The 21,198-nt window shown below is 45.3% G+C and overlaps 1 protein-coding gene across 1 annotated transcript; it reads left to right on the top strand.

The window, feature by feature from the left end:
• The first annotated feature begins 1,971 nt into the window (after window positions 1–1,971).
• On the top strand, window positions 1,972–20,427 carry LOC149434510 (rho guanine nucleotide exchange factor 15-like). The gene is made up of 14 exons (XM_089663703.1): window positions 1,972–3,094; window positions 3,862–3,892; window positions 4,782–4,840; window positions 5,213–5,457; window positions 7,561–7,721; window positions 7,844–7,996; window positions 8,252–8,381; window positions 8,808–8,882; window positions 12,573–12,665; window positions 12,942–13,099; window positions 13,204–13,350; window positions 14,706–14,791; window positions 16,818–16,922; window positions 19,342–20,427. The coding sequence occupies exons 1-14, from the start codon at window positions 2,020–2,022 to the stop codon at window positions 19,524–19,526; spliced, it is 2,703 nt and encodes a 900-aa protein (XP_089519829.1). The 5' UTR covers window positions 1,972–2,019; the 3' UTR covers window positions 19,527–20,427.
• The last annotated feature ends 771 nt before the right edge of the window (window positions 20,428–21,198 follow it).

The raw sequence follows: 21,198 nt of genomic DNA, 5'->3' as shown, positions 1-21,198 counted from the left end.
AAATGTGGTGACTTCCTAAGGTTTGGGCCCCGCCTGCCGCACTACTAACTCGACTCCCAACACCCTGCCCATACAACGTGTGCAGGGAAAGGGCTCTTGGGAGATGTAGTTCTGGGTGAGGGGCGTGCCTGCATTATTGATAGGAACTGACCTCGCAGCACTTGCGCCTCCTAATGATCCCTAGACACGTGCAGAACGAAAAAATGTGATTGGTTTCGGATTGATTCGTCAAGTTACTAATTTTGTTTAGTTGCATTTGGAACAAATTTCGTTTCATTTATTCGTTTTTGACCGGATTCAAATTTTTCCAATGGATTCGAAGTATACAAATCGAAAATATGAAATGGATTCGAAGTCAATGCGAAGAATAGCTGGTTCTATTCTATTTGAAAGATGGCTATATTCATTCTATTCTATTCTATTTTTTCTATTCTAATCTATTCTATTCTATTTTTTACTTTTCTATTCCGTTCTTTACTGTTCTATTCCTTTCTGTTCTATTCTGTTTTATTCTATTCTTTTCTACTCTATTCTGTTTTATTCTATTCTAATCTGTTTTACTCTATTCTTTTCTACTCTATTCTGTTTTACTCTATTCTTTTCTACTTTATTCTTCTCTATTCTAATCTGTTTTACTCTATCCTTCTCTATTCTAATCTGTTTTACTCTATTCTTTTCTATTCTAATCTGTTTTACTCTATCCTTCTCTATTCTAATCTGTTTTACTCTATCCTTCTCTATTCTAATCTGTTTTACTCTATTCTTTTCTACTCTTCTGTTTTACTCCATTCTTTTGTAGTTTATTCTGTTTTATTCTATTCTTTTCTATCCTGTTCTTTTCTACTCTATTCTGTTTTATTTTATTCTATTTTTTTTCTATTCTGTTTTACTCTATTCTTTTCTACTCTACTCTGTTTTATTCTATTCTTTGAAATTCGAATTTTACAAGAGTGCTATATTCTATTTTATTCGAAGTATTCAAATCGAAAATATCGTATGCATCCGAAGTCATTGTGAAGAATAGCTGGTTCTATTCTATTTGAAATTTTAAGGATGGCTATATTCATTCTATTCTATTGTATTTTTTGCAATTCTATTCTTTTCTATTTTATTTGATACTTTTCTATTCTGTTCTTTACTTTCCTATTCTATTCTGTTTTACTCTATTCTTTTCTACTCTATTCTGTTCTTTATTATATTCTATTCTTTTCTATTCTGTTCTTTTCTACTTTATTTTTTATTCTATTCTTTTCTATTCTGGTCTTTACTTTCCTATTCTATTCTTTTCTATTCTAGTCTGTTTTACTCTATTTTTTTCTACTCTATACTGTTTTATTCTATTCTATTCTTTTTGAAACTCCAGAAGACTGCTACATTCTTTCTATTTTATTGTATTCTATTCTAGTCTTTTTTTTACATTCTATTCTATGATCATGCTAATAACCTACATTTTTTAGCAGCAAGAGATTAAATTTGGCTCGGTCAGCTCTAGTCCATTCGGATATCATTTTATTGGGGAAAATGGTTTGGCTAGACAAGATTTCTTTACCGGCTTAGTAGTTCTTTGCTCAACATCTGTTGGCCAGGATTATCTGAGGGAGCTTTTACAAACTGCCAAGCTTTCCTATGTTGCCCTACTCTGTTTAGTCGTTGGGCAACTAAGGCAACTGCAAAAAAGGAAGGATCAGGCCACTTCTGACAATTGCTTGTTTGCAACTGTTTCAAGAGACAACCTTTACAATTGCATGGAAACGACTATATTCTTTGTAGAGCAATCTGCAGCAACTGGTAGATTCTTGCTTCCAGGAGAACCTGGAAATCAGTCAAGTGCCACCTTGGATGTGACTAGTTGTAGAAATTTCGATAGTTTGTATGGAATTTTTTTGCATCTTCTCTCCAGAAATGCTTTTGTCTTTGTCTGCTTGACCAATGTTTTTTGAATATCCTCTTTTTCTTTTCTTTCCATCAACAGCACTGCCTCCGAAGCTTTTCCAAGACCCAGATGAGCGATCAGCCAAGATGTCATTATGCCTACCTCGCCTGGCCTGCCCTAGTAGATGCTGCTGTGGTTGCCACCAACAGAGACCTGGTTTCGTGTTAGTTTGGGTTCCAGAATCTTCTGTGCCCCGTGGACTCAATGCTAGTGAAGTCTTGGATTCTTCTGATGATGGCAACGAGCTTCAAAAGACCTCATCACTAACTGACGAGGATGATGGAGAAAAGTGGGGCCCGAGGCTTCTGAAGGACAAGATGACAGCTGGGACTAGCTACCCTGTCAGACGCCGTTCCTTGAGATACGGGGAGCGTTGCCAGCAGAACTCGGCTGATGGGGTTGGGGATGAGAAGGTCAACAGTGGGATTGTACTCACCTCTTATAAATCCACGGTAGACTGTAACTTTAACCGTGACTTGCCCAGCCCTACTGGCGAGGAGGTGGATGACATCCAGGGTGAAATTCCTAGGTTGGACAATGCTCCAGAGGTTCCTAAGCATGGAGTGGCCTCTTTTTGGAAAGCAAAAGCCAGTGGTGATATGGACTCTTCTGTCACTCATACCACGAACCCTCCCCCAAATAATTTATGTAATGGACCTTCCCTTGAACCCACGAATGGATATGCACCCATCGTAAAAAGTTCAAAGTTAAAAAGTATCTCATTCTGTGATCAGGTGGTGCCCATCATGGACAAAGATATAAATTCAAACTCTGGCGACTCTACAGAGAGTTTGACGAGTTTATCTGCCACAGATGCTTCACAATCTGCTTTGGAGCCCCAAGCTGGGGAAGACCAGGCTGGGGAACCGCGGCTCAAGATCCGTAAACCAGCCCGCCGGAACAAGGTGCCACCTGTTCAGTGCTTGTTTGAACCACCCGAGCCCCCGGCAGTTGTGCCCCCTAAAGTGCCCAGCAAGCCTCCTCGGGGGGCGGCCCCTCCACCTCCACCGGCTCCTCCCCCGTTTTTGAGAAAGGGTTCTTTGAAGAGGTATTCAACAGGAAACTCAGAGGAACTGGCGGAAAGAGATAAGAAGGCATCGGTAAGCAGCCTTCCGGTGGAGAGAGGTAGAGATCGTCATTCCTCATCGGAGGACACCAACGGTAAGTAGTCAAAATAGTTAACTAGACAAACCGTTTTGGTCCACAGGAAGGCAACATAACCCCCCCCCCCCCCTTCCCAAAAGGCAACTGTGGCCAACTTTGCTTTACGGGAAGGAGGACTTTGCATTGAGATTGGAATGTATTATATTTGTGGTTATCATTATTTGCAAGGTGGTCATCACCTGTGTTTGCCATTACTACTGTATACATTAAGACCACTTAATCGCTCTTACTGAAAAGAATCCTTCTGATTTCTTTTAATTTATTTATTACAGTTACTTATATAGCGCCATCAATTTACACACTCTTTACAAGCGCTTTACATATATATTGTACATTCACATCAGTCCCTAACCCTCAAGGGGCGTACAATCTAAGGTCCCTAACCCTCAAGGGGCGTACAATCTAAGGTCCCTAACTCACATTCATGCATACACATACTAGGGCCAATTTAGACAGGAGCCAATTAACCTACCAGAATGTCTTTGAGGTGTGGGAGGAAACCCGAGGACCCGGAGGAAACCCACGCAGGCACAGGGAGAACATGCAAACTCCAGGCAGGTGGTGCCGTGGTTGGGATCTGAACCAACGACCCAAGTACTTCCAGTTGGAGGTGCTAACCATTTAACCTCTTGGGTCCTGGGTCCAAGCATTGACAGGATTTCTGGGATATTGGGGATAAAAGGACTGTAGATTGGGTCATGTGGGTAATAAAAGTATTTGTACGTTGTTTAGTTATAGTGTTCTCTCTTTCTTCTCTCCCGCAGAGTCGTCCGGATCAGAGTCCTCCGTCTTCAGGTCAGTGTACGGTGAAGAGTCATCATGATCCATTCCTAGCCCCTCCCAACCATTAGTCAGTACTAGCCCCATGTGGCAGATCTTCACACCCATGACTGAACCGCCCCCCCCCCCCCCCCCCCGGGTCTATATACACCTCTATGACCTAGAGTGCAACTCCAGGAAAACTCCTCCCTAGAGCCAGCCCACTGCTTGCATCAGGACTGAGGGCTCATAGGAGGAGTACTGAGGCAGGGTCCTGTGATGTTTTCAGGAAGCTATGTACAGCGCCCTGTCAGCCCCTCCCACCAGCCATGATCTGCTTGCATTGTATAGAGAAGCACACAGAGATAATGATGATTGCTGGGTCTAGAATAAGATATATAATGAAAACGATTTTTATTTAAAAATATCATTAGTATGTTGATGGGGGGGGAGGGAGGAGTCAGGGAAGACAAAATATAGGCAGATTAAATTTCAGCTTTAAAAAGATTGTCAGGTTTGGGTTAATCTGTAGTTTGAAACGTAATTATAGTTCTTAAATATTTACAGAAAATGCTGCAAAATAATTCATTTGTTTGGTTGCTATATGTATGTGGCAACAGCAGTGTTTACTTCCTCTGCCACTCTGTGTCCTCTCCTTGGGGGCTGGCTCAACCTCTGCATGGGAGGATGGGGAGGCGGGGCCTGCACTGGGCGGGCTCACTGTAATACTGACCAGCCCTTCTATACTATCCTACCTCCCTGTCCTTCCCCCTAGGTGCCCACCTATACCCAGACCGAGGTTCTAAACCTTTCCACACCCTTCTTCTGAAACTGAAAAACAAATTTCAACCTGATTCTAGAGAGCCAAAGAATTGAAAAATAAGTGCGACGGTCATTTTTACAGATTTTTAAAATTATTTTTCAGATCTTCATCGTCAGTGAAAAGCCCGAGATGCATAGACTGGGAGTCCCACCTGAGAGATGGTAAGTTATGGGTGGTTCATGTCACACAGTCCTCCAGCAGTGCAGAGTATTTCAGGAGAGGAGAGTTATAGAGGAAGGAGCGGAGTCCTCCAGCAGAGCAGACTATTTCAGGAGAGGAGAGTTATAGAGGAAGGAGCGGAGTCCTCCAGCAGTGCAGAGTATTTCAGGAGAGGAGAGTTATAGAGGAAGGAGCGGAGTCCTCCAGCAGTGCAGAGTATTTCAGGAGAGGAGAGGTATAGAGGAAGGAGCGGAGTCCTCCAGCAGAGCAGAGTATTTCAGGAGAGAAGAGTTAAGTAACTGTAATGTTGGGTGGAGTAATGCTGCGGCATTGTGGAGTGTACTTTACATTATTCTCACATATCTCGCTTTCAGAGCCGCTGTACCAGACGTACCGCCAGTCAGTCATCAATAAGGAGATCCGACGTCAGACCGTTTCACGTAACAGCAGCTTTACCAGCTATGACTCGTCTCAGGATAGCCCCCTGTCCTATGGAGGGTCTCCAAAACAAGGGCGGAGGTCTACTGTACCCCATAACACCCTGTGGCAGGAATTACCCTCCGTGATGGAGAGCGGTGTACTGGAGTCTATGACCAATGAGGAGAAGAAGATGCAGGAGGTGAGCCATGGGTCAGCCCCGTTATTACTGTATAATAGAGGAAGAGTCAGCCATGTTGTGCCCCTTATGATGTTGGTAGTAATAGCTACCACAGTGCCCCCTGTGATGTGAGGTAGTCAAAGTTCCCCCATGATATGGGTTAGTAATAATTGGCAGGTTGTGCCCCATGATACAATGTAGTAATAATTGGCCAGGTTGTCCCCCATGATACAAGGTAGTAATAATTGGCCAGGTTGTCCCCCATGACACAAGGTAATAATATTTGGCCAGGTTGTCCCCTATGATGTGAAGTAGTTATAATTGTCCAGGTTGATCCACATTAAACAAGGTAGTGATAATTGGCAAGGTTGTCTCCCATAATATGAGGTATTAATATTTGGCCAGGTTGTCCCCCATGATATGAGGTAGTAATATTTGTCCAGGTTGTCCCCCATGATACAAGGTTTTAATATTTTACCAGATTGTCCCCCATGATACCAGGTAGCAATAATTGGCCAGGTTGTTTCCCATAATACGAGGTATTAATATTTGGCCAGTTTTTTCCCTGTGATACTAGGTAGTAATATTTTGCCAGATTGTCCTCCATGATACGAGGTAGTAATATTTTTCCAGGTTGTCCCCCATGATACAAGGTAGTAATAATTTGCCAGGTTGTCCCCCATGATATGAGGTAGTAATAACACTGTTCAACAAATTTTTATTTTTTGCCAGTTTTGGAAACAAAAGGATCCATTTCTTAATGAATTTCACATTCTGAGTTCAAATATAACAATGAAATTTGTCAATTGGCTCTAGTTTTTCTGTAAACGCAAAGTTTTCTACTATAGGCGTAATGACTACATAATGCACAATAATTATATAGATAGATGTCTTTCCACAAATATAAAGCAAGTGATATTGACTACATAACAAAGCCTAAATGGCATAATATATTGCATAGGATTACCAAGAAAAATTATAGCCATAAGCTAAGTTGAATCATTTTAATACTTAGGATTCTCACTAGTTTTGTCTTCAGTTTGTGTCGGTTTTGCTTCTCTTGGCTTTTCTCTTGTATTCGAGGAAAGGGCTATCTCTTACAACTGCACGTGACTACACGCTTCATGTTCTTCCTCACTTGACTCAACCACGAAGGATTCTGGTGCTTTAGGAATTGGTAGCCCCTCTCCACGAGGAACTGGACGTATTGCCGATGGAATATTTGGATAGTGCACAGATAACTTTTTCTTCTTATTTAGCCCTTTTACAATTGGAGGCACCATACAAAAGTAACAATTACTAACATGATCTGTTGGCTCTCTCCAAATCATTGGCACAGCGAAAGGCATAGATGCCTTTTTTCCATTCAACCATTGCTCCAGTGCCGTCCCACAAGAATTGCAGCATATATGTGGTGCCCAGCTCTTGTCCTGGTCTCCTATCTTGCAGCCAAAATACAAGTTGTGGGCTTTCTTAATCATTCCTGTTATCCTCCTTTTTTGTGAGATAAAAGTTATTTCACCGCAGATATAGCAGAAATTATCTGCTTTATTCACACAAGTTCGAGGCATTACTGAGTAGCCTATATAAGCATAAAACGAAATGTAAAGACGCTGTCGAACTACAATCAGCTACAGATACTGCAGCTTTTATGCAGTGAAGTGATGCAATTAAAGGCTAATATTGCATCATCTCAGTATACATGCAATTTTCTATTGGTCACCAGTATCAATTGCGCAATATGCAGCTGAAGTTGCATCATAATTTTGAATGGCTTACGTCATTAGATGGGTGAATATATCATGGAAACTAGAGCCAATCAACATTTTTTAGGGTCATTTTCGTTTTCAGCACCCCAAAATTATGTAAGATTAGCTAATTTTATGCCCAAAACTTTTTACCTGTTGAACAGTGTAATTAGTCAGGTTGTCCCCTATGATATGAGGTAGTAATAATTGGCCAGGTTGTCCCCCATAATAAGGAATATTAATAATTGGCCAGGTTGTCCCCCATGATACAAGGTAGTAATAATTAGTCAGGTTGTCCCCCATGATATGAGGTAGTAGGTTGTCCCCTATGATATGACTTCGTAAAAGACGGCCTTATTGTTCTTGGTGTCCTCAGAGCATGTTTGAGGTCCTGACTTCGGAAGTCTCGTACCTCCGCTCGCTGAATGTGCTGACGGAACATTTTTTGGGATGTCGGGAGCTGCAGGAAACACTGATCATCCGTGAGAAAAAAATCCTTTTCTCCAACATCCTGAAAGTGAAGGAGGTCAGCGAGAGGTAGGCCACAGTTCATGACTATAGTGTGTTGAGTATCTGCTGTGTTGGAGGATGCCTAGTGTATAGTGATGCTGAGTATCTGCTGTGATAGAGGCCATAGAGTGATGCTGAGTATCCCACAGGTTCCTCATGGATCTGGAGTCCCGGGTAGACGAGGACATTGTCATTTCGGATATTTGTGACATCATCTATCACCATGCTGTCCATAACTTCCCAGTCTACAAGGATTATGTGCGCAACCAGCTATACCAGGAGAAGACCTATAGCGAGCTCATGTGAGACTACTACCGCTATGTTCCACCTGCTTGTGTAACCACACCTCACTCACCTGACTGCACCCCACTTACCTGACTGCACCCCACTTACCTGATCGCATCCCATACACTTAACCGCACTCCATTCACCTGACTGCACCCCATTCACTTGACCAAACTCTATTCACCTGACCATTCTCTACTCACCTGACCACATTCCCGTGCATGGCTGACATAGTCCACATTCTGACTCTGTCTCTCTTCTTGGTCTGGCAGGGAGAAGAAACCGCAGTTCCAAGCCATACTGTGCCGCTTACAGGAGCTCCCTCAGTGCCAGCGCCTCCCCTTCATGTCTTTCCTGCTACTGCCCTTTCAGAGGATCACTCGCATAAAGATGCTCATTGAGGTAGAGACTCCACCCTGAATGCTCAACCCCGTCCTGGCTGAAATTCCCCCCCCCAACACACCTCCACTCCAGCACACTCCACTTCACCCCACCCAACTTTAATCTTCCCAGCACCCACTTTCCATCCCACTCTGAACCTTCCCACACCCCTTTTTCCATCCCACTCGAAGCCTCTCTACCCCCCTCTCCACCTCCCTATGAACCCCCCTGCACTCTTCACTCCACCCATTATACTCTTCATTTTCCCCTGATCCCCCCATCTCTTATACACCTCTTCATCTTACCCTGATCCCCTCCATCCCTTATACTGGATCCCTTTCCCCATCCCTGCTCACCCCTTCCTTCCATTTTGGTATAACACTCTGCTCCACCTATCCACAAATCCAGCCAGTGATACTTCTTTTTTTTTTTTTTTCTTCCACAAAGAATATTTTGAAGAGGACGGAGGAGGGTTCAGAGGCTGAACAGAATGCCAGCAAAGCCCTGGATGCCGTCTCCAAGGTACAGACGTGTTACATGTATGAGGATGTGGTACATGCACATTGACATATAGGGGGAGATTTACTAAAACTGGAGCCCCCGGAATCTGGTGCAGCTGTGCATGGTAGCCAATCAGCTTCTATCTTCAGCTTGTTCAATTAAGCTTTGACAATAAAACCTCGAAGGTGATTGGGTACTATGCATGGTTGTACCTGACTTAGAACTCTCCAGCTTTAGTAAATAACCCCCAGTATGTCTTGGAGGTGGGAGAGGAAAAGTCTCAAACTGTTATATATATTTTATTTACAGTACCTTTCAAAAGTATTCATACCCCTAGAAATTTTCCACATTTTGCCATGTTACAACCAAAAACATAAATGTATTTTATTGGGATTTCATGTGATAGACCAACGCAAAGTGGCACATAATGGTGAAATGGAAGGAAAATAAGAAATGGTTTTCAAAATTTTTTACAAATAAATATTTGAAAAGTGTGGCGCGCATTTGTATTCATCCCCCTTTTACTCTGATCCCCCTAACTAAAATCTAGTGGAACCAATTGCCTTCAGAAGTCACATAATTAATAAATAGAGTCCACCTGTGTGTCATGTGATCTCAGTATAAATCCAGCTTTGTTAGAGAACATTAGTGAACAAACAGCATCATGAAGCCCAAGGAACACACCAGACAGGTCAGGGATAAAGTTGGGGAGAAGTTTAAAGCAGGGTTAGGTTATAAAAAAAATATCCCAAGCTTTGAACCTCTCAGGGAGCACTGTTCAATCCATCATACGAAAATGGAAAGAGTACGGCACAACTGCCAACCTACCAAGACATGGCCGTCAGAGAAGCAGCCAAGAGGCCCATGGTAACTCTGGAGGAGCTGCAGAGATCCACAGCTCAGGTGGGAGAATCTGTCCACAGGACAACTATTACTCGTGCTCTTCACATATCTGGCCTTTATGGAAGAGTGACAAGAAGAAAGCCATTGTTGGAGGAAAGCCATAAGAAGTCCTGTTTGCAGTTTGTGAGAAGCCATGTGGGGGACACAGCAAACATGTGGAAGAAGGGGCTCTGGTCAGAGGAGACCAAACTTAAACTTTTTGACCTAAATGCAAAACGCTGTGTGGCGGAAAACTAACACCGAATCCCACCCTGAGCACACCATCCCCACCATGAAACATGGTGGTGGCAGTGTCATGTTGTGGAGATGCTTTTCTTCAGCAGGGTCAGAGTTGATGGGAAGATGGATGGAGCCAAATACAATGCAATCTTAGAAGAAAACCTGTTAGAGTCTGTAAAAGACTTGAGACTGGGACGGAGGTTCACCTTCCAGCAGGACAACGACCCGAAACATCCAGCCAGAACTACAATGGAATGGTTCAGTTCAAAGCATCTTCATGTGTTAGAATGCCCATTCACAGTCTAGACCTAAATGCAATGGAGAATCTGTGGCAAGATTTGAAAACTGCTGTTCCCAGACACTCCATCCAATCTGACAGAGCTTGAGCAGAAATGTCCCTCTCTAGATGTGCAAAGAGACATCCCCAAAAAGACTTGCAGCTGGAATTGCAGCCAAAGGGGGTCCTACAAAGTATTGACTCCGGGGGGCTGAATACAAATGCCGCCACACTTTTCACAGAATTATTGGTCACAAATGTTGGAAACCATTTCTCATCTTCCTTCCACTTCACAATTATGTGCCACTTTGTGTCGGTCCATCACATCCAATCCCAATAAAATACATTGACGGTTCTGGTTATAACATGACAAAATGTGGAAAATTTCAAGGGATATGAATACTATACCAGAGGAGCTTACACTTTAATGTGTGTCCCCCCCCCCCCCATACACAGTCACACACAATATTTATTATACATTTATCTAGCTCTGACATACAGTTGCAAGAAAAAGTATGTGAACCCCTTGGGATTACGTGGAGTTTTGTATGAATTGGGCATAAAATGTGCTCTGAACGTCATCTAAGTCACAATAGAAGAACACAGTCTGCTGAACATAATACTACACACACATTAGATGTTGCCATGGTTTAATTGCACATAACATGTAAACATTCACAGTGCAGGGAGGAAAACGTATGTGAACCTTTGGACTTAATAACTGGTTGACCCTCCTTTGGCAGCAATAACCTCAACCAAACGTTTCCTGTAGTTGCAGATCAGACCTGCACAACGATCTGGAGTCATTTTGGACCACTCCTCTTCACAAAACTGTTTCAGTGTAGCAATATTCTTGGGATGTCTGGTGTGAATCGCTCTCTTAAGGTCATGCCACAGCATTTCAATGGGGTTGAGGTCAGGACTCTGACTGGGCCACTCCAGAAGGCGTATTCTGTGCTGTTGCAGCCATTGTTTTGTTGAATTACTTGTATGCTTTGGGTCATTGTCCTGTTGCATCACCCATCCTCTGCGGAGCTTCAGTTGGTGGACAGATGGTCGTACGTTTTCCTGCAAAATGTCTTGATAAACTCTGGAATTCATTTTCCCATCAATGACAACAATCCGTCCAGGCCCTGAGGCAGCAAAGCAGCCCCAAACCATGATGCTCCCTCCACCATGTTTCACAGTGGGGATGAGGTTTTGATGTTGGTGTGCTGGGCCTTTTTTTCTCCACACATAGTGTTGTGTGTTCTTCCCAAACAACTCAATCTTGGTTTCATCTGTCCACAGTATATTTTGCCAGTAGTGCTGTGGAACATCCAGGTGCTCTTTTGCAAACTTCAAACGTGCTGCAATCTTCTTTTTGGACAGCAATGGCTTCCTCCGTGGTGTCCTCCCATGTACTCCATTCTTGTTTAATGTTTTCCTTATTGTAGATGTGTCAACAAAAATGTTAGCATGTGCCAGAGATTTCTGTAGGTCTTTAGCTGACACTCTGGGATTCTTCTTTACCTCATGCAGCATTCTGCGCTGTGCTCTTGCAGTCATTTTTACAGGATGACCACGCCTAGGGAGAGTAGCAACAGTGCTAAACTTTCTCCATTTGTAGACAGTCTGTCTTACCGTGGACACATGAACATCAAGGCTTTTGGAGATACTTTTGTAACCCTTTCCAGCTTCATGCAAGTCAACAATTCTTGATCGTAGGTCTTCTGAGAGCTCTTTTCTGCGAGGCACGGTTCACATCAGACAGTGCTTCTTGAAACCAGTAAACCCAAAACAGGTGTCAGCAACACATCCAATATCATCACACTGATTGGAGTCAAGGTTGGCTCACTCCTGGCTCCAATTAGCTCTGGGAGAAGTCATTAAGCTAGGGCCTCACATACTTTATCCTCCCTGCACTGTGAATGTTTACATGTTATGTGCAATTAAACCATGGCAACATCTAATGTTTGTGTAGTATTATGTTCAGCAGACTGTGTTGTTCTATTGTTGTGACTTAGATGACGTTCAGAGCACATTTTATACCCAATTCATGCAAAACTCCACGTAATCCCAAGGGGTTCACATACTTTTTCTTGCAACTGTATACTGCAGTGCTGTACAGAGATCACTGAGCCAGTCATTGCTGAGACAGCATTGCAACTTCACAATATTACTGCAGACTCAGAAAATACCGTCTCAGTGTTAGAAGTGTAAAAGCAAATACTAACGGTTATTATAAGGATTTTTTCTTGTTTTGTCATTTAAAAGCTATGTTATGTTCCTGATAGAATTACATTTATAGCATTTGCTCCTGGATTCCGCAGATTATCACAGAGTGCAACCAGGAGGTGGGCCGCATGCGGCAGACAGAGGAACTGATCCACATCTCCTCCAAGATCGAGTTTGACAAGATAAAGGTCAGCTTATGCATGATGTCTACTTCCTGTTACAGCTTACATTTCCTGCTGATGTAAAGTATGTCAACATTTTATACCCGTCATGGCACCTCAGGGGTGGAGCTTTGTGGCACGGGGTGGGGCTTTGTAGCTCCTCAGGACTGGGACATTAGTATTATGTTTTTTTGTTTTTTTTTTGGGAGCAGAACTCGGCTCCTGCATACAAAGGCTTGAAGGAAGCACACTGAGGTGAATGAGGGTCGAGCGGTATTAAACGCCAATGCATTCTACTTGCAGGCCATCCCGATCATTTCTCAGAGTCGGTTCCTTGAGAAGCAAGGGGAACTGAGCGAAGTGCAGCAGAAGGGGAGTCTGTTCGGCATCAAACCCACCAAACTGACCCCAGTCTACTTCTTCCTGTTCAATGATTTCCTGTTGATCACCCAGAAGAAAGGGTACAGACCCCCCCCGTATTATTTTTGTCCCTCCTTCCCTCTCTCCTCTGTATCCCGCCTTCTCTGCCTCTCTCCTTCCTAAAGTTCTACTCCTATTATTTCAGCTCTGACCGGCATGTCGTTGTGGATTATGCCCATCGTTCTCTGGTTCAACTCCAGTCCTGCCCTACAATGGAGAACAGCTTCTTCCTGACCCTACTGGAGAATCACCAGGGCAAAACCTGTGACCGGCTCTTCAAGGCTCCGACACAGTGAGTAGGCTCCTCCTATTATCAGGTGACACCGTCTTTCCTCCTCCTGCAGGGCGACACATATAGAAGGAGCTATGGGTCTGTCCTCCTCCTGCAGGGCGACACATATAGAAGGAGCTATGAGTCTGTCCTCCTCCTGCAGGGCGACACGTATAGAAGGAGCTATGGGTCTGTCCTCCTCCTGCAGGGTGACACATATAGAAGGAGCTATGGGTCTGTCCTCCTCCTGCAGGGTGACACATATAGAAGGAGCTATGGGTCTGTCCTCCTCCTGCAGGGTGACACATATAGAAGGAGCTATGGGTCTGTCCTCCTCCTGCAGGGTGACACATATAGAAGGAGCTATGAGTCTGTCCTCCTCCTGCAGGGCTACACATATAGAAGGAGCTATGGGTCTGTCCTCCTCCTGCAGGGCGACACATATAGAAGGGGCTATGGGTCTGTCCTCCTCCTGCAGGGTGACACATATAGAAGGAGCTATGGGTCTGTCCTCCTCCTGCAGGGTGACACATATTGAAGGAGCTATGGGTCTGTCCTCCTCCTGCAGGGTGACACATATAGAAGGGGCTATTAATCTGTCCTCCTCCTGCAGGGTGACACATATAGAAGGGGCTATGGGTCCGTCCTCCTCCTGCAGGGTGACACATATAGGAGCTATGGGTCTGTCCTCTTGCAGGACGACACATATAGAAGGAGGTATGAATCTGCCCTCCTCCTGCAGGGTGACACATATAGAAGGGGCTATGAGTCTATTCTTCTCCTGCAGGGTGACACCTATAGGAGGAGCCATGAGTCTGTCCTCCTCCTGCAGGGTGACACATATAGAAAGGGCTATGAACCTGTCCTCCTTCTGCAGGGTGACACATATAGAAGGGGCTATGAGTCTGTCCTCCTCCTGCAGGGTGACACATATAGAAGGGGCTACGAGTCTGTCCTCCTGCAGGGTGACAGTAATAGAAGGGGGCTATGAGTCTGTCCTCCTCCTGCAGGGTGACACTTATAGAAGGGGCTGTGAGTCTGTCCTCCTCCTGCAGGGTGACACATAGAAGGGGCTGTGAGTCTGTCCTCCTCCTGCAGGGTGACACATATAGAAGGGGCTATGAGTCTGTCCTCCTCCTGCAGGGTGACACATATAGAAGGGGCTATGAGTCTGTCCTCCTCCTGCAGGGTGACACATATAGAAGGGGCTATGAATCTGTCCTCCTCCTGCAGGGTGACACATATAGAAGGGGCTATGAGTCTGTCCTCCTCCTGCAGGGTGATATCTATAGAAGGAGCTATGAGTCTGTCCTCCTCCTGCAGAGTGACACATATAGAAGGGGATCCCTCATCTTGTCATACATTGTTATACACAGGTCAGACTTGCATCGTTGGGCGGCAGTGTTTCCCAGTAAAAACGAGGACGCATTATCCGGCAGTGACACCATATACGAGGACTGGGGTGAGTTTGCTTTCTTTTGGGGCTCTCTGTGATTTCCGGTGTCCCTCTATTATTTTTTCTGTAGACAATTGTGCTGAGAAATGTCTGACCTGAGTCAGTAACAAGTTCCCTTTAATAAATATTTATGATATTAGGAGCAGGGGTCTCCAAACTTTCTAAGCAAGGGGAAAGTCTACTGTCCTTCAGGCAGGCCGGACTGTGGCCAATGGGAGTAGAAAATGCCCCAGAACCAGTGCCTCATCATTGGTTTTAAACTGTTACTAAACCCGGACCCCGCATTCACTATATCCGCTCTCCCCGGACCCCGCATTCACTATATCTGGTCTCCCCGGACCCCGCATTCACTATATCTGGTCTCCCCGGACCCCGCATTCACTATATCTGGTCTCCCCGGACCCTGCATCCACTATATCTGGTCTCCCCGGACCCCGCATTCACTATATCTGGTCTTCCCGGACCCGCATTCACTATATCTGATCTTCCCGGACCCGCATTCACTATATCTGGTCTTCCCGGACCCGCATTCACTATATCTGGTCTTCCCGGACCCTGCATTCACTATATCCGCTCTCCCCGGACCCCGCATTCACTATATCCGCTCTCCCCGGACCCTGCATTCACTATATCCGCTCTTCCCGGACCCCGCATTCACTATATCCGCTCTCCCCGGACCCCGCATTCACTATATCCGGTCTTCCCGGACCCGCATTCACTATATCCGCTCTCCCCGGACCCTGCATTCACTATATCCGCTCTCCCCGGACCCTGCATTCACTATATCCGCTCTCCCCGGACCCTGCATTCACTATATCCGCTCTCCCCGGACCCCGCATTCACTATATCCGCTCTCCCAGACCCTGCATTCACTATATCCACTGTCCCCGGACCCCGCATTCACTATATCCGCTCTCCCCGGACCCCGCATTCACTATATCCGGTCTCCCTGGACCCCGCATTCACTATATCCGCTCTCCCCGGACCCTGCATTCACTATATCCGCTCTCCCAAGACCCCACATTCACTATATCTGGTCTTCCCGGACCCGCATTCACTATATCTGGTCTTCCCGGACCCGCATTCACTATATCCGGTCTCCCCGGACCCCGCAGTCACTATATCCGGTCTCCCCGGACCCCGCATTCACTATATCCGCTCTCTCTGGACCCCGCATTCACTATATCCGCTCTCTCTGGACCCCGCATTCACTATATCCGCTCTCTCCAGACCCCGCATTCACTATGACCGCTCTCCCTGCATTCACTATATCCGCTCTCCCCGGACCCTGCATTCACTATATCCGCTCTCCCCGGACCCTGCATTCACTATATCTGGTCTCTGTTAAATACCTTTTCTCATCAGCAGTATATAGCAGTCTTGTGACTTCTATCAGTGTCCAGCAGAGCACTGGTTAAAGCTTGTAGTACAGTTTTCATTCTTCTGTAGGAGGAATGCAGGACCCCTGACCTCTGTCTGGACAGTGCTGATTGGCCCTGTGCTAATTACATGCACCCTCCCAAGAAAAAAAACAAACTCTCTAGCAATACACATCAAACTGAGCATTGCAGATTGCCCCCGAGCCTCTGTTCTATCAGGAGATATTTAGGAGACATTGGAAGAAGGGGAGGATCAGAGAAGTCAGGATCAAACATCCTTTTTTACACAATGCGGAGGATTAACCCCTTAGGTCCCACAGTGAGTATAGCAAGCACGCTTTACTGCATCTACAGACTGATTGTACTGTTGTGGGTTTAGTAACAGAAGAGTTTACACATTCGGCAATCCTGAAGCTTGTAAATACTTGGTGGTTGGCCCCAGAATGGAGATGCTTTTAGGGTTTCCACAACAGTTTTGTGTTGTTTCGTGTTCCTGTTGAGTAAAACTGAAGTTACTCCAAGTAGGAGGGAGCATCATATTCACTAACATGCTGACTATGGCTGTATGTCCTGTCTGATACAAATTGCTGTGCTACCTAGAAGGTCCCTCTGTCATATGTCCCCGATCTAACGGCCTTTCCCTTCATCGCCAGATTGCCCCCAGGTACACTGTGTGGAGCAGTACGCCGCCGCGCAGGCTGATGAGGTGAACCTGGAGCCCTCTGACATCATCAATGTGCTACGGAAAACATCTGAAGGTGAGTGCCGAGGTGCCCCATTATTGTGCCCCATTGTGAGTGCCGAGGTGCCCCATTATTGTGCCTCATTGTGAGTGCCGAGATGCCCCATTATTGTGCCTCATTGTGAGTGCCGAGATGCCCCATTATTGTGCCTCATTGTGAGTGCCGATGTGCCCCATTATTGTGCCTCATTGTGAGTGCCGATGTGCCCCATTATTGTGCCCCATTGTGAGTGCCGAGGTGCCCCATTATTGTGCCTCATTGTGAGTGCCGATGTGCCCCATTATTATGCCCCATTGTGAGTGCCGAGGTGCCCCTTATTATGCCCCATTATTATGAGTGCCGAGGTGCCCCATTATTATGAGTGCCGAGGTGCCCCATTATTATGAGTGCCCAGGTGCCCCATTATTATGCCCCATTATTATGAGTGCCGAGGTGCCCCATTATTATGAGTGCCGAGGTGCCCCATTATTATGCCCCATTATGAGCGCCGAGGTTCCCCATTATTATGCCCCATTATGAGCGCCGAGATGCCCCATTATTATGCCCCATTATGAGCGCCGAGGTGCCCCAATATTATGCCCCATTATGAGCACCGAGGTGCCCCATTATTATAAGTGTCGAGGTGCCCCATTATTATGAGTGCCAAGGTGCCCCATTATTATGCCCCATTATGAGTGTCGAGGTGCCCCATTATGCCCCATTATGAGTGCCAAGGTGCCCCATTATTATGCCCCATTATGAGCGCCGAGGTGCCCCATTATTATGAGTGTTGAGGTGCTCCATTATTATGCCCCATTATGAGTGCCGAGGTGCCCCATTATTATGAGTGCCGAGGTGCCCCATTATTATGCCCCATTATGAGCAACGAGGTGCCCCATTATTATGAGTGCCGAGGTGCCCCATTATTATGCCCCATTATGAGTGCCGAGGTGCCCCATTATTATGCCCCATTGTGAGTGCCGAGTCGCCCCATTATTATGAGTGCCAAGGTGCCCCATTATTATGCCCCATTATGAGTGCCGAGGTGCCCCATTATTATGCCCCATTATGAGTGCCGAGGTGGGAGGGGGCAGGACCCAGAGGGGATCTAAGGCAGTACAATAGGACAGAGTGCTAATCAATATGTGTGATTGGTGTGGAATGAAGAACATTGGGCTCATCTGGAATAAATCATTAGTTCAGAAGTTGGCTTATCTGCTGATAATTGTGTTTCCTAATTCAGAACGACGCTTATCCTGCTTTTTAACCTGTTCTCTATAGTCCTTCGGCTACAGCGCAGTTGTCTGGTTCTGGGAAACCGTCCATGGATGTCATTCCAGAACACGCCCCCTGCACACCCCCCAACGGCGTGCACCCGGCACGCGCCCCCTGCACCCCCCCCAGCGGCGCGCACCCGGCACAGCTGATCACGGGATATGGTAAACGGCCAATCACGGCAGCCTTTTACCACGTGATCAGCTGTGTCCAATGACACAGAATATCACCCGGTAAATACAGTTGCTGGTTATCGGCTGCACTTTCCGCATACTGTCACAGCGCGAGGAAAGTACTGCTAATAACCGGCAATTGTCAGAGAAGTGATCAACACTGATCATCAGGGCACTGATGATCAATGCCCATCAGTGCTGCCCACCTGTACCCATCAGTGCTGCCCACCTGTACCCATCAGTGCCACCAACTTGTGCCCTGCAGTGCCACCCAGCAGTGGCTAGCAGTGCCACCCACCTGTGTCCTGCAGTGCCACTCACCTGTGTCCTGCAGTGCCACCCACCTGTGCCCAGAAGTGCCACCCATCAGTGTTGCCCAGTAGTGTCACCCATCAGTGCCACCCGGCAGTGCCACCTATCAGTGCAGCATCATCAGTGCCAGCTCATCAGTGCCGCCTATCAGTGCCCATCAGTGCTGCCTATCCATGCCACCTCATCAGTGCCCATCAGTGCCGCCTATCCATGCCACCTCATCAGTGCCCATCAGTGCTGCCTATCCGTGCCGCCTCATCAATGCGCATCAGTGAAGGAGAAAAATTACCTGTTTGCAAAATTTTATAATAGAAGCAAAGAAAAACTTTTTTTTTCAAATGTTTTGCTCTTTTATTTGTTTATAGCACAAGAAATAAAAAACCCAGCGGTGAGTAAATACCACCAAAAGAAAGCTCTATTTGTGTGAAAAAAATGATAAAAATTTCATATGGGTACACTGTTGCATGACCGCGCAATTGTCATTCAAATTGCAACAGAGCTGAAAATTGGCCTGGGCAGATTTTTACCCTTCTTTGCTCTGGAGATATTGATGTACAGTGGGGAAAATAATTATTTGATCCCTGCAGGTTTTGGAAGTTTTCCCACTTACAAAGACATGAAGGGCCTGTAGATTGTATGCAGATGTGTATCACTTACAAAACTGACACTTTTTTTTTTTTTTTTTTTATCCTCAGGTTGGTATGAGGGTATCCGGCTTTCCGATGGCAAGAAGGGCTGGTTTCCCGCCCGCTACGTCCAGGAGATCACCAACGAACATGTCAGGAGGAGGAACCTTCGGGAGCGATATCGTCTCCTGCAGGCCGCAAGGCAGATAGTCATCCAGACTTCTGACATCAAGAAGAAATCTAGTTCGGCTTGAGCCCTTGAGTTTATCCATCTGTCCAACTGATAGGTGTTTGAACCTAACAATCAGGCTGGGTTTTATTGTGCAACCATTAAGGAAGGAAAAAAATGCTTGGTCCTAAAACCAGCCGGAAAAAGGTGAAGGTTAATCGAGGATTGGCCAGGAACTGCTGCTAGCTTTTCTGTCAACGGTTGGATGCGTTCATATCTGTATTCTGGAAGAGCACAAATGTCCCATAAAAAGGGACCAACCTAATTTCAAGCACAAGAAGTGATCAATGTTCTCTGAGAATTTCCAGGCCTCCTGAAGAGTTGGACATTTTGTTTTGGGCTTCAAAGAAGTCATTATTCTTGCCAGGTTGGTTTCATTTCACTCAACATTCACCTAGGTCTGAGCTTAAAAGTGATCAAAATTTGACCTCAGTTCTACTTCATGCAGGATAATGGAAGGAAAACTATAACAGTGCCACAAAGTAAAGGAAATAAGTCGCCTGATCTTGCATAGTTGTCATGGTGAACCTTCTCATAGTCTAGTCGCGCTACCATGTTACTTTCACATCAGCCAGAACCAGTGTGAAAAGCAAAATTGAAAAGTGTGTTTGCTTGGCAATCTGTTGGGGGACAACCAAGCCTTGGCCAAATACATCCTCATAATTTTATTTCCAAAAGTATCAAGTGACTGCGCACTATCGGACTAAGAGGTTTTAAGGAATGTCCTCATCCTAGGACAAGAAAAAATCCCTAATCACGCTGAGCTAGTTTTCAACACCCCAAGAACTAATCACAAATCATTTGGAGATTTTGAGCTGTGGAGTTTTTAATCTGTGCTTTTTGAGTGAGATCAAAAATTGTTCTCAAGTCCTTTGTCTTCTTCATTAAAAGGTCCTCCAAGGTTAATAAACGTAAAAACATTTGGTCTTTTATTGGGCTTAAAGAAAAGGATGTTTTTCAGGAAATAATTTCAACATCTTGGCAAAACCTTGGACGCCTCTCATTGTAGACTTTGTTGACCTCTTTGTAGAGCAGTTTCGTTGTGGTGTTACTGAGATCATACACCAACTTAAAGCAGTCCTAATCAACCTTTGTAGCCAAGGACCAGACAGCAACATGTTTTGATTTTGTTTGCCAAAGACATCCAAACCTAAAGTATTTAAATATGACTATAGACTCTCAAACACCTAACCAACTTTCTCATCAAAAAAAGATAGCAAATCCATGATCTTAGAGTTTCACTTTTGATATTGGGGTGAAAATTGCCTAATCTTCTCTGTGGGTCTTCATGGAGCTGTTTCTCCTATGAAAAAAGATCATCACACTTTTCTGGTCACAAAGAACCTTTTGCATTAGGTCTTGAATTTCTTGACGAGGCCTGGTGCACAAGGCTAACTTGCAGGATACAACGTTGCTGTTGTGTCGATGAATTTCTTGATGAGGCCTGGTGCACAAGGCGAACTTGCAGGATACAACATCGCTGTTGTGTGGTCAGATCTTAGACTGTTGCATGGTGTCTATCTTCTCTTAGACCAGGGGTCTCCAGACTTTCTACACAAAGGGCCAGTTTACTGTCCTTCAGACTTTAGGAGGACCAGACTACGGGCAGCGAGAGTTGAAAATTTCTCAGGTATGGTGGTTTGTGGAAAAAAAAATTGCATAGCAACTGTGGTCAGTAGGAGGAGGAGTAGTGCCCC

Source organism: Staurois parvus, unplaced genomic scaffold (genome assembly GCF_062004578.1).
Source record: "Staurois parvus isolate SC_StPar_1 unplaced genomic scaffold, SC_StPar_1.0 ptg001753l, whole genome shotgun sequence".
Classification (NCBI taxonomy): Eukaryota; Metazoa; Chordata; class Amphibia; order Anura; family Ranidae; genus Staurois; species Staurois parvus.
The sequence above is the reverse complement of the archived record's forward strand: the minus strand, read 5'-3'. Positions and strand labels throughout refer to the sequence as shown.

Bases quoted from the DNA above. Each gene is read 5' to 3' on its own strand.
- LOC149434510 (XM_089663703.1), top strand. From the start codon at position 2,020: ATGTCATTATGCCTACCTCGCCTGGCCTGCCCTAGTAGATGCTGCTGT. The intron at 3,893-4,781 runs GTCAGTGTACGG...ATTATTTTTCAG, and splicing joins TCAGAGTCCTCCGTCTTCAG to ATCTTCATCGTCAGTGAAAA. The intron at 7,722-7,843 runs GTAGGCCACAGT...AGTATCCCACAG, and splicing joins GTGAAGGAGGTCAGCGAGAG to GTTCCTCATGGATCTGGAGT.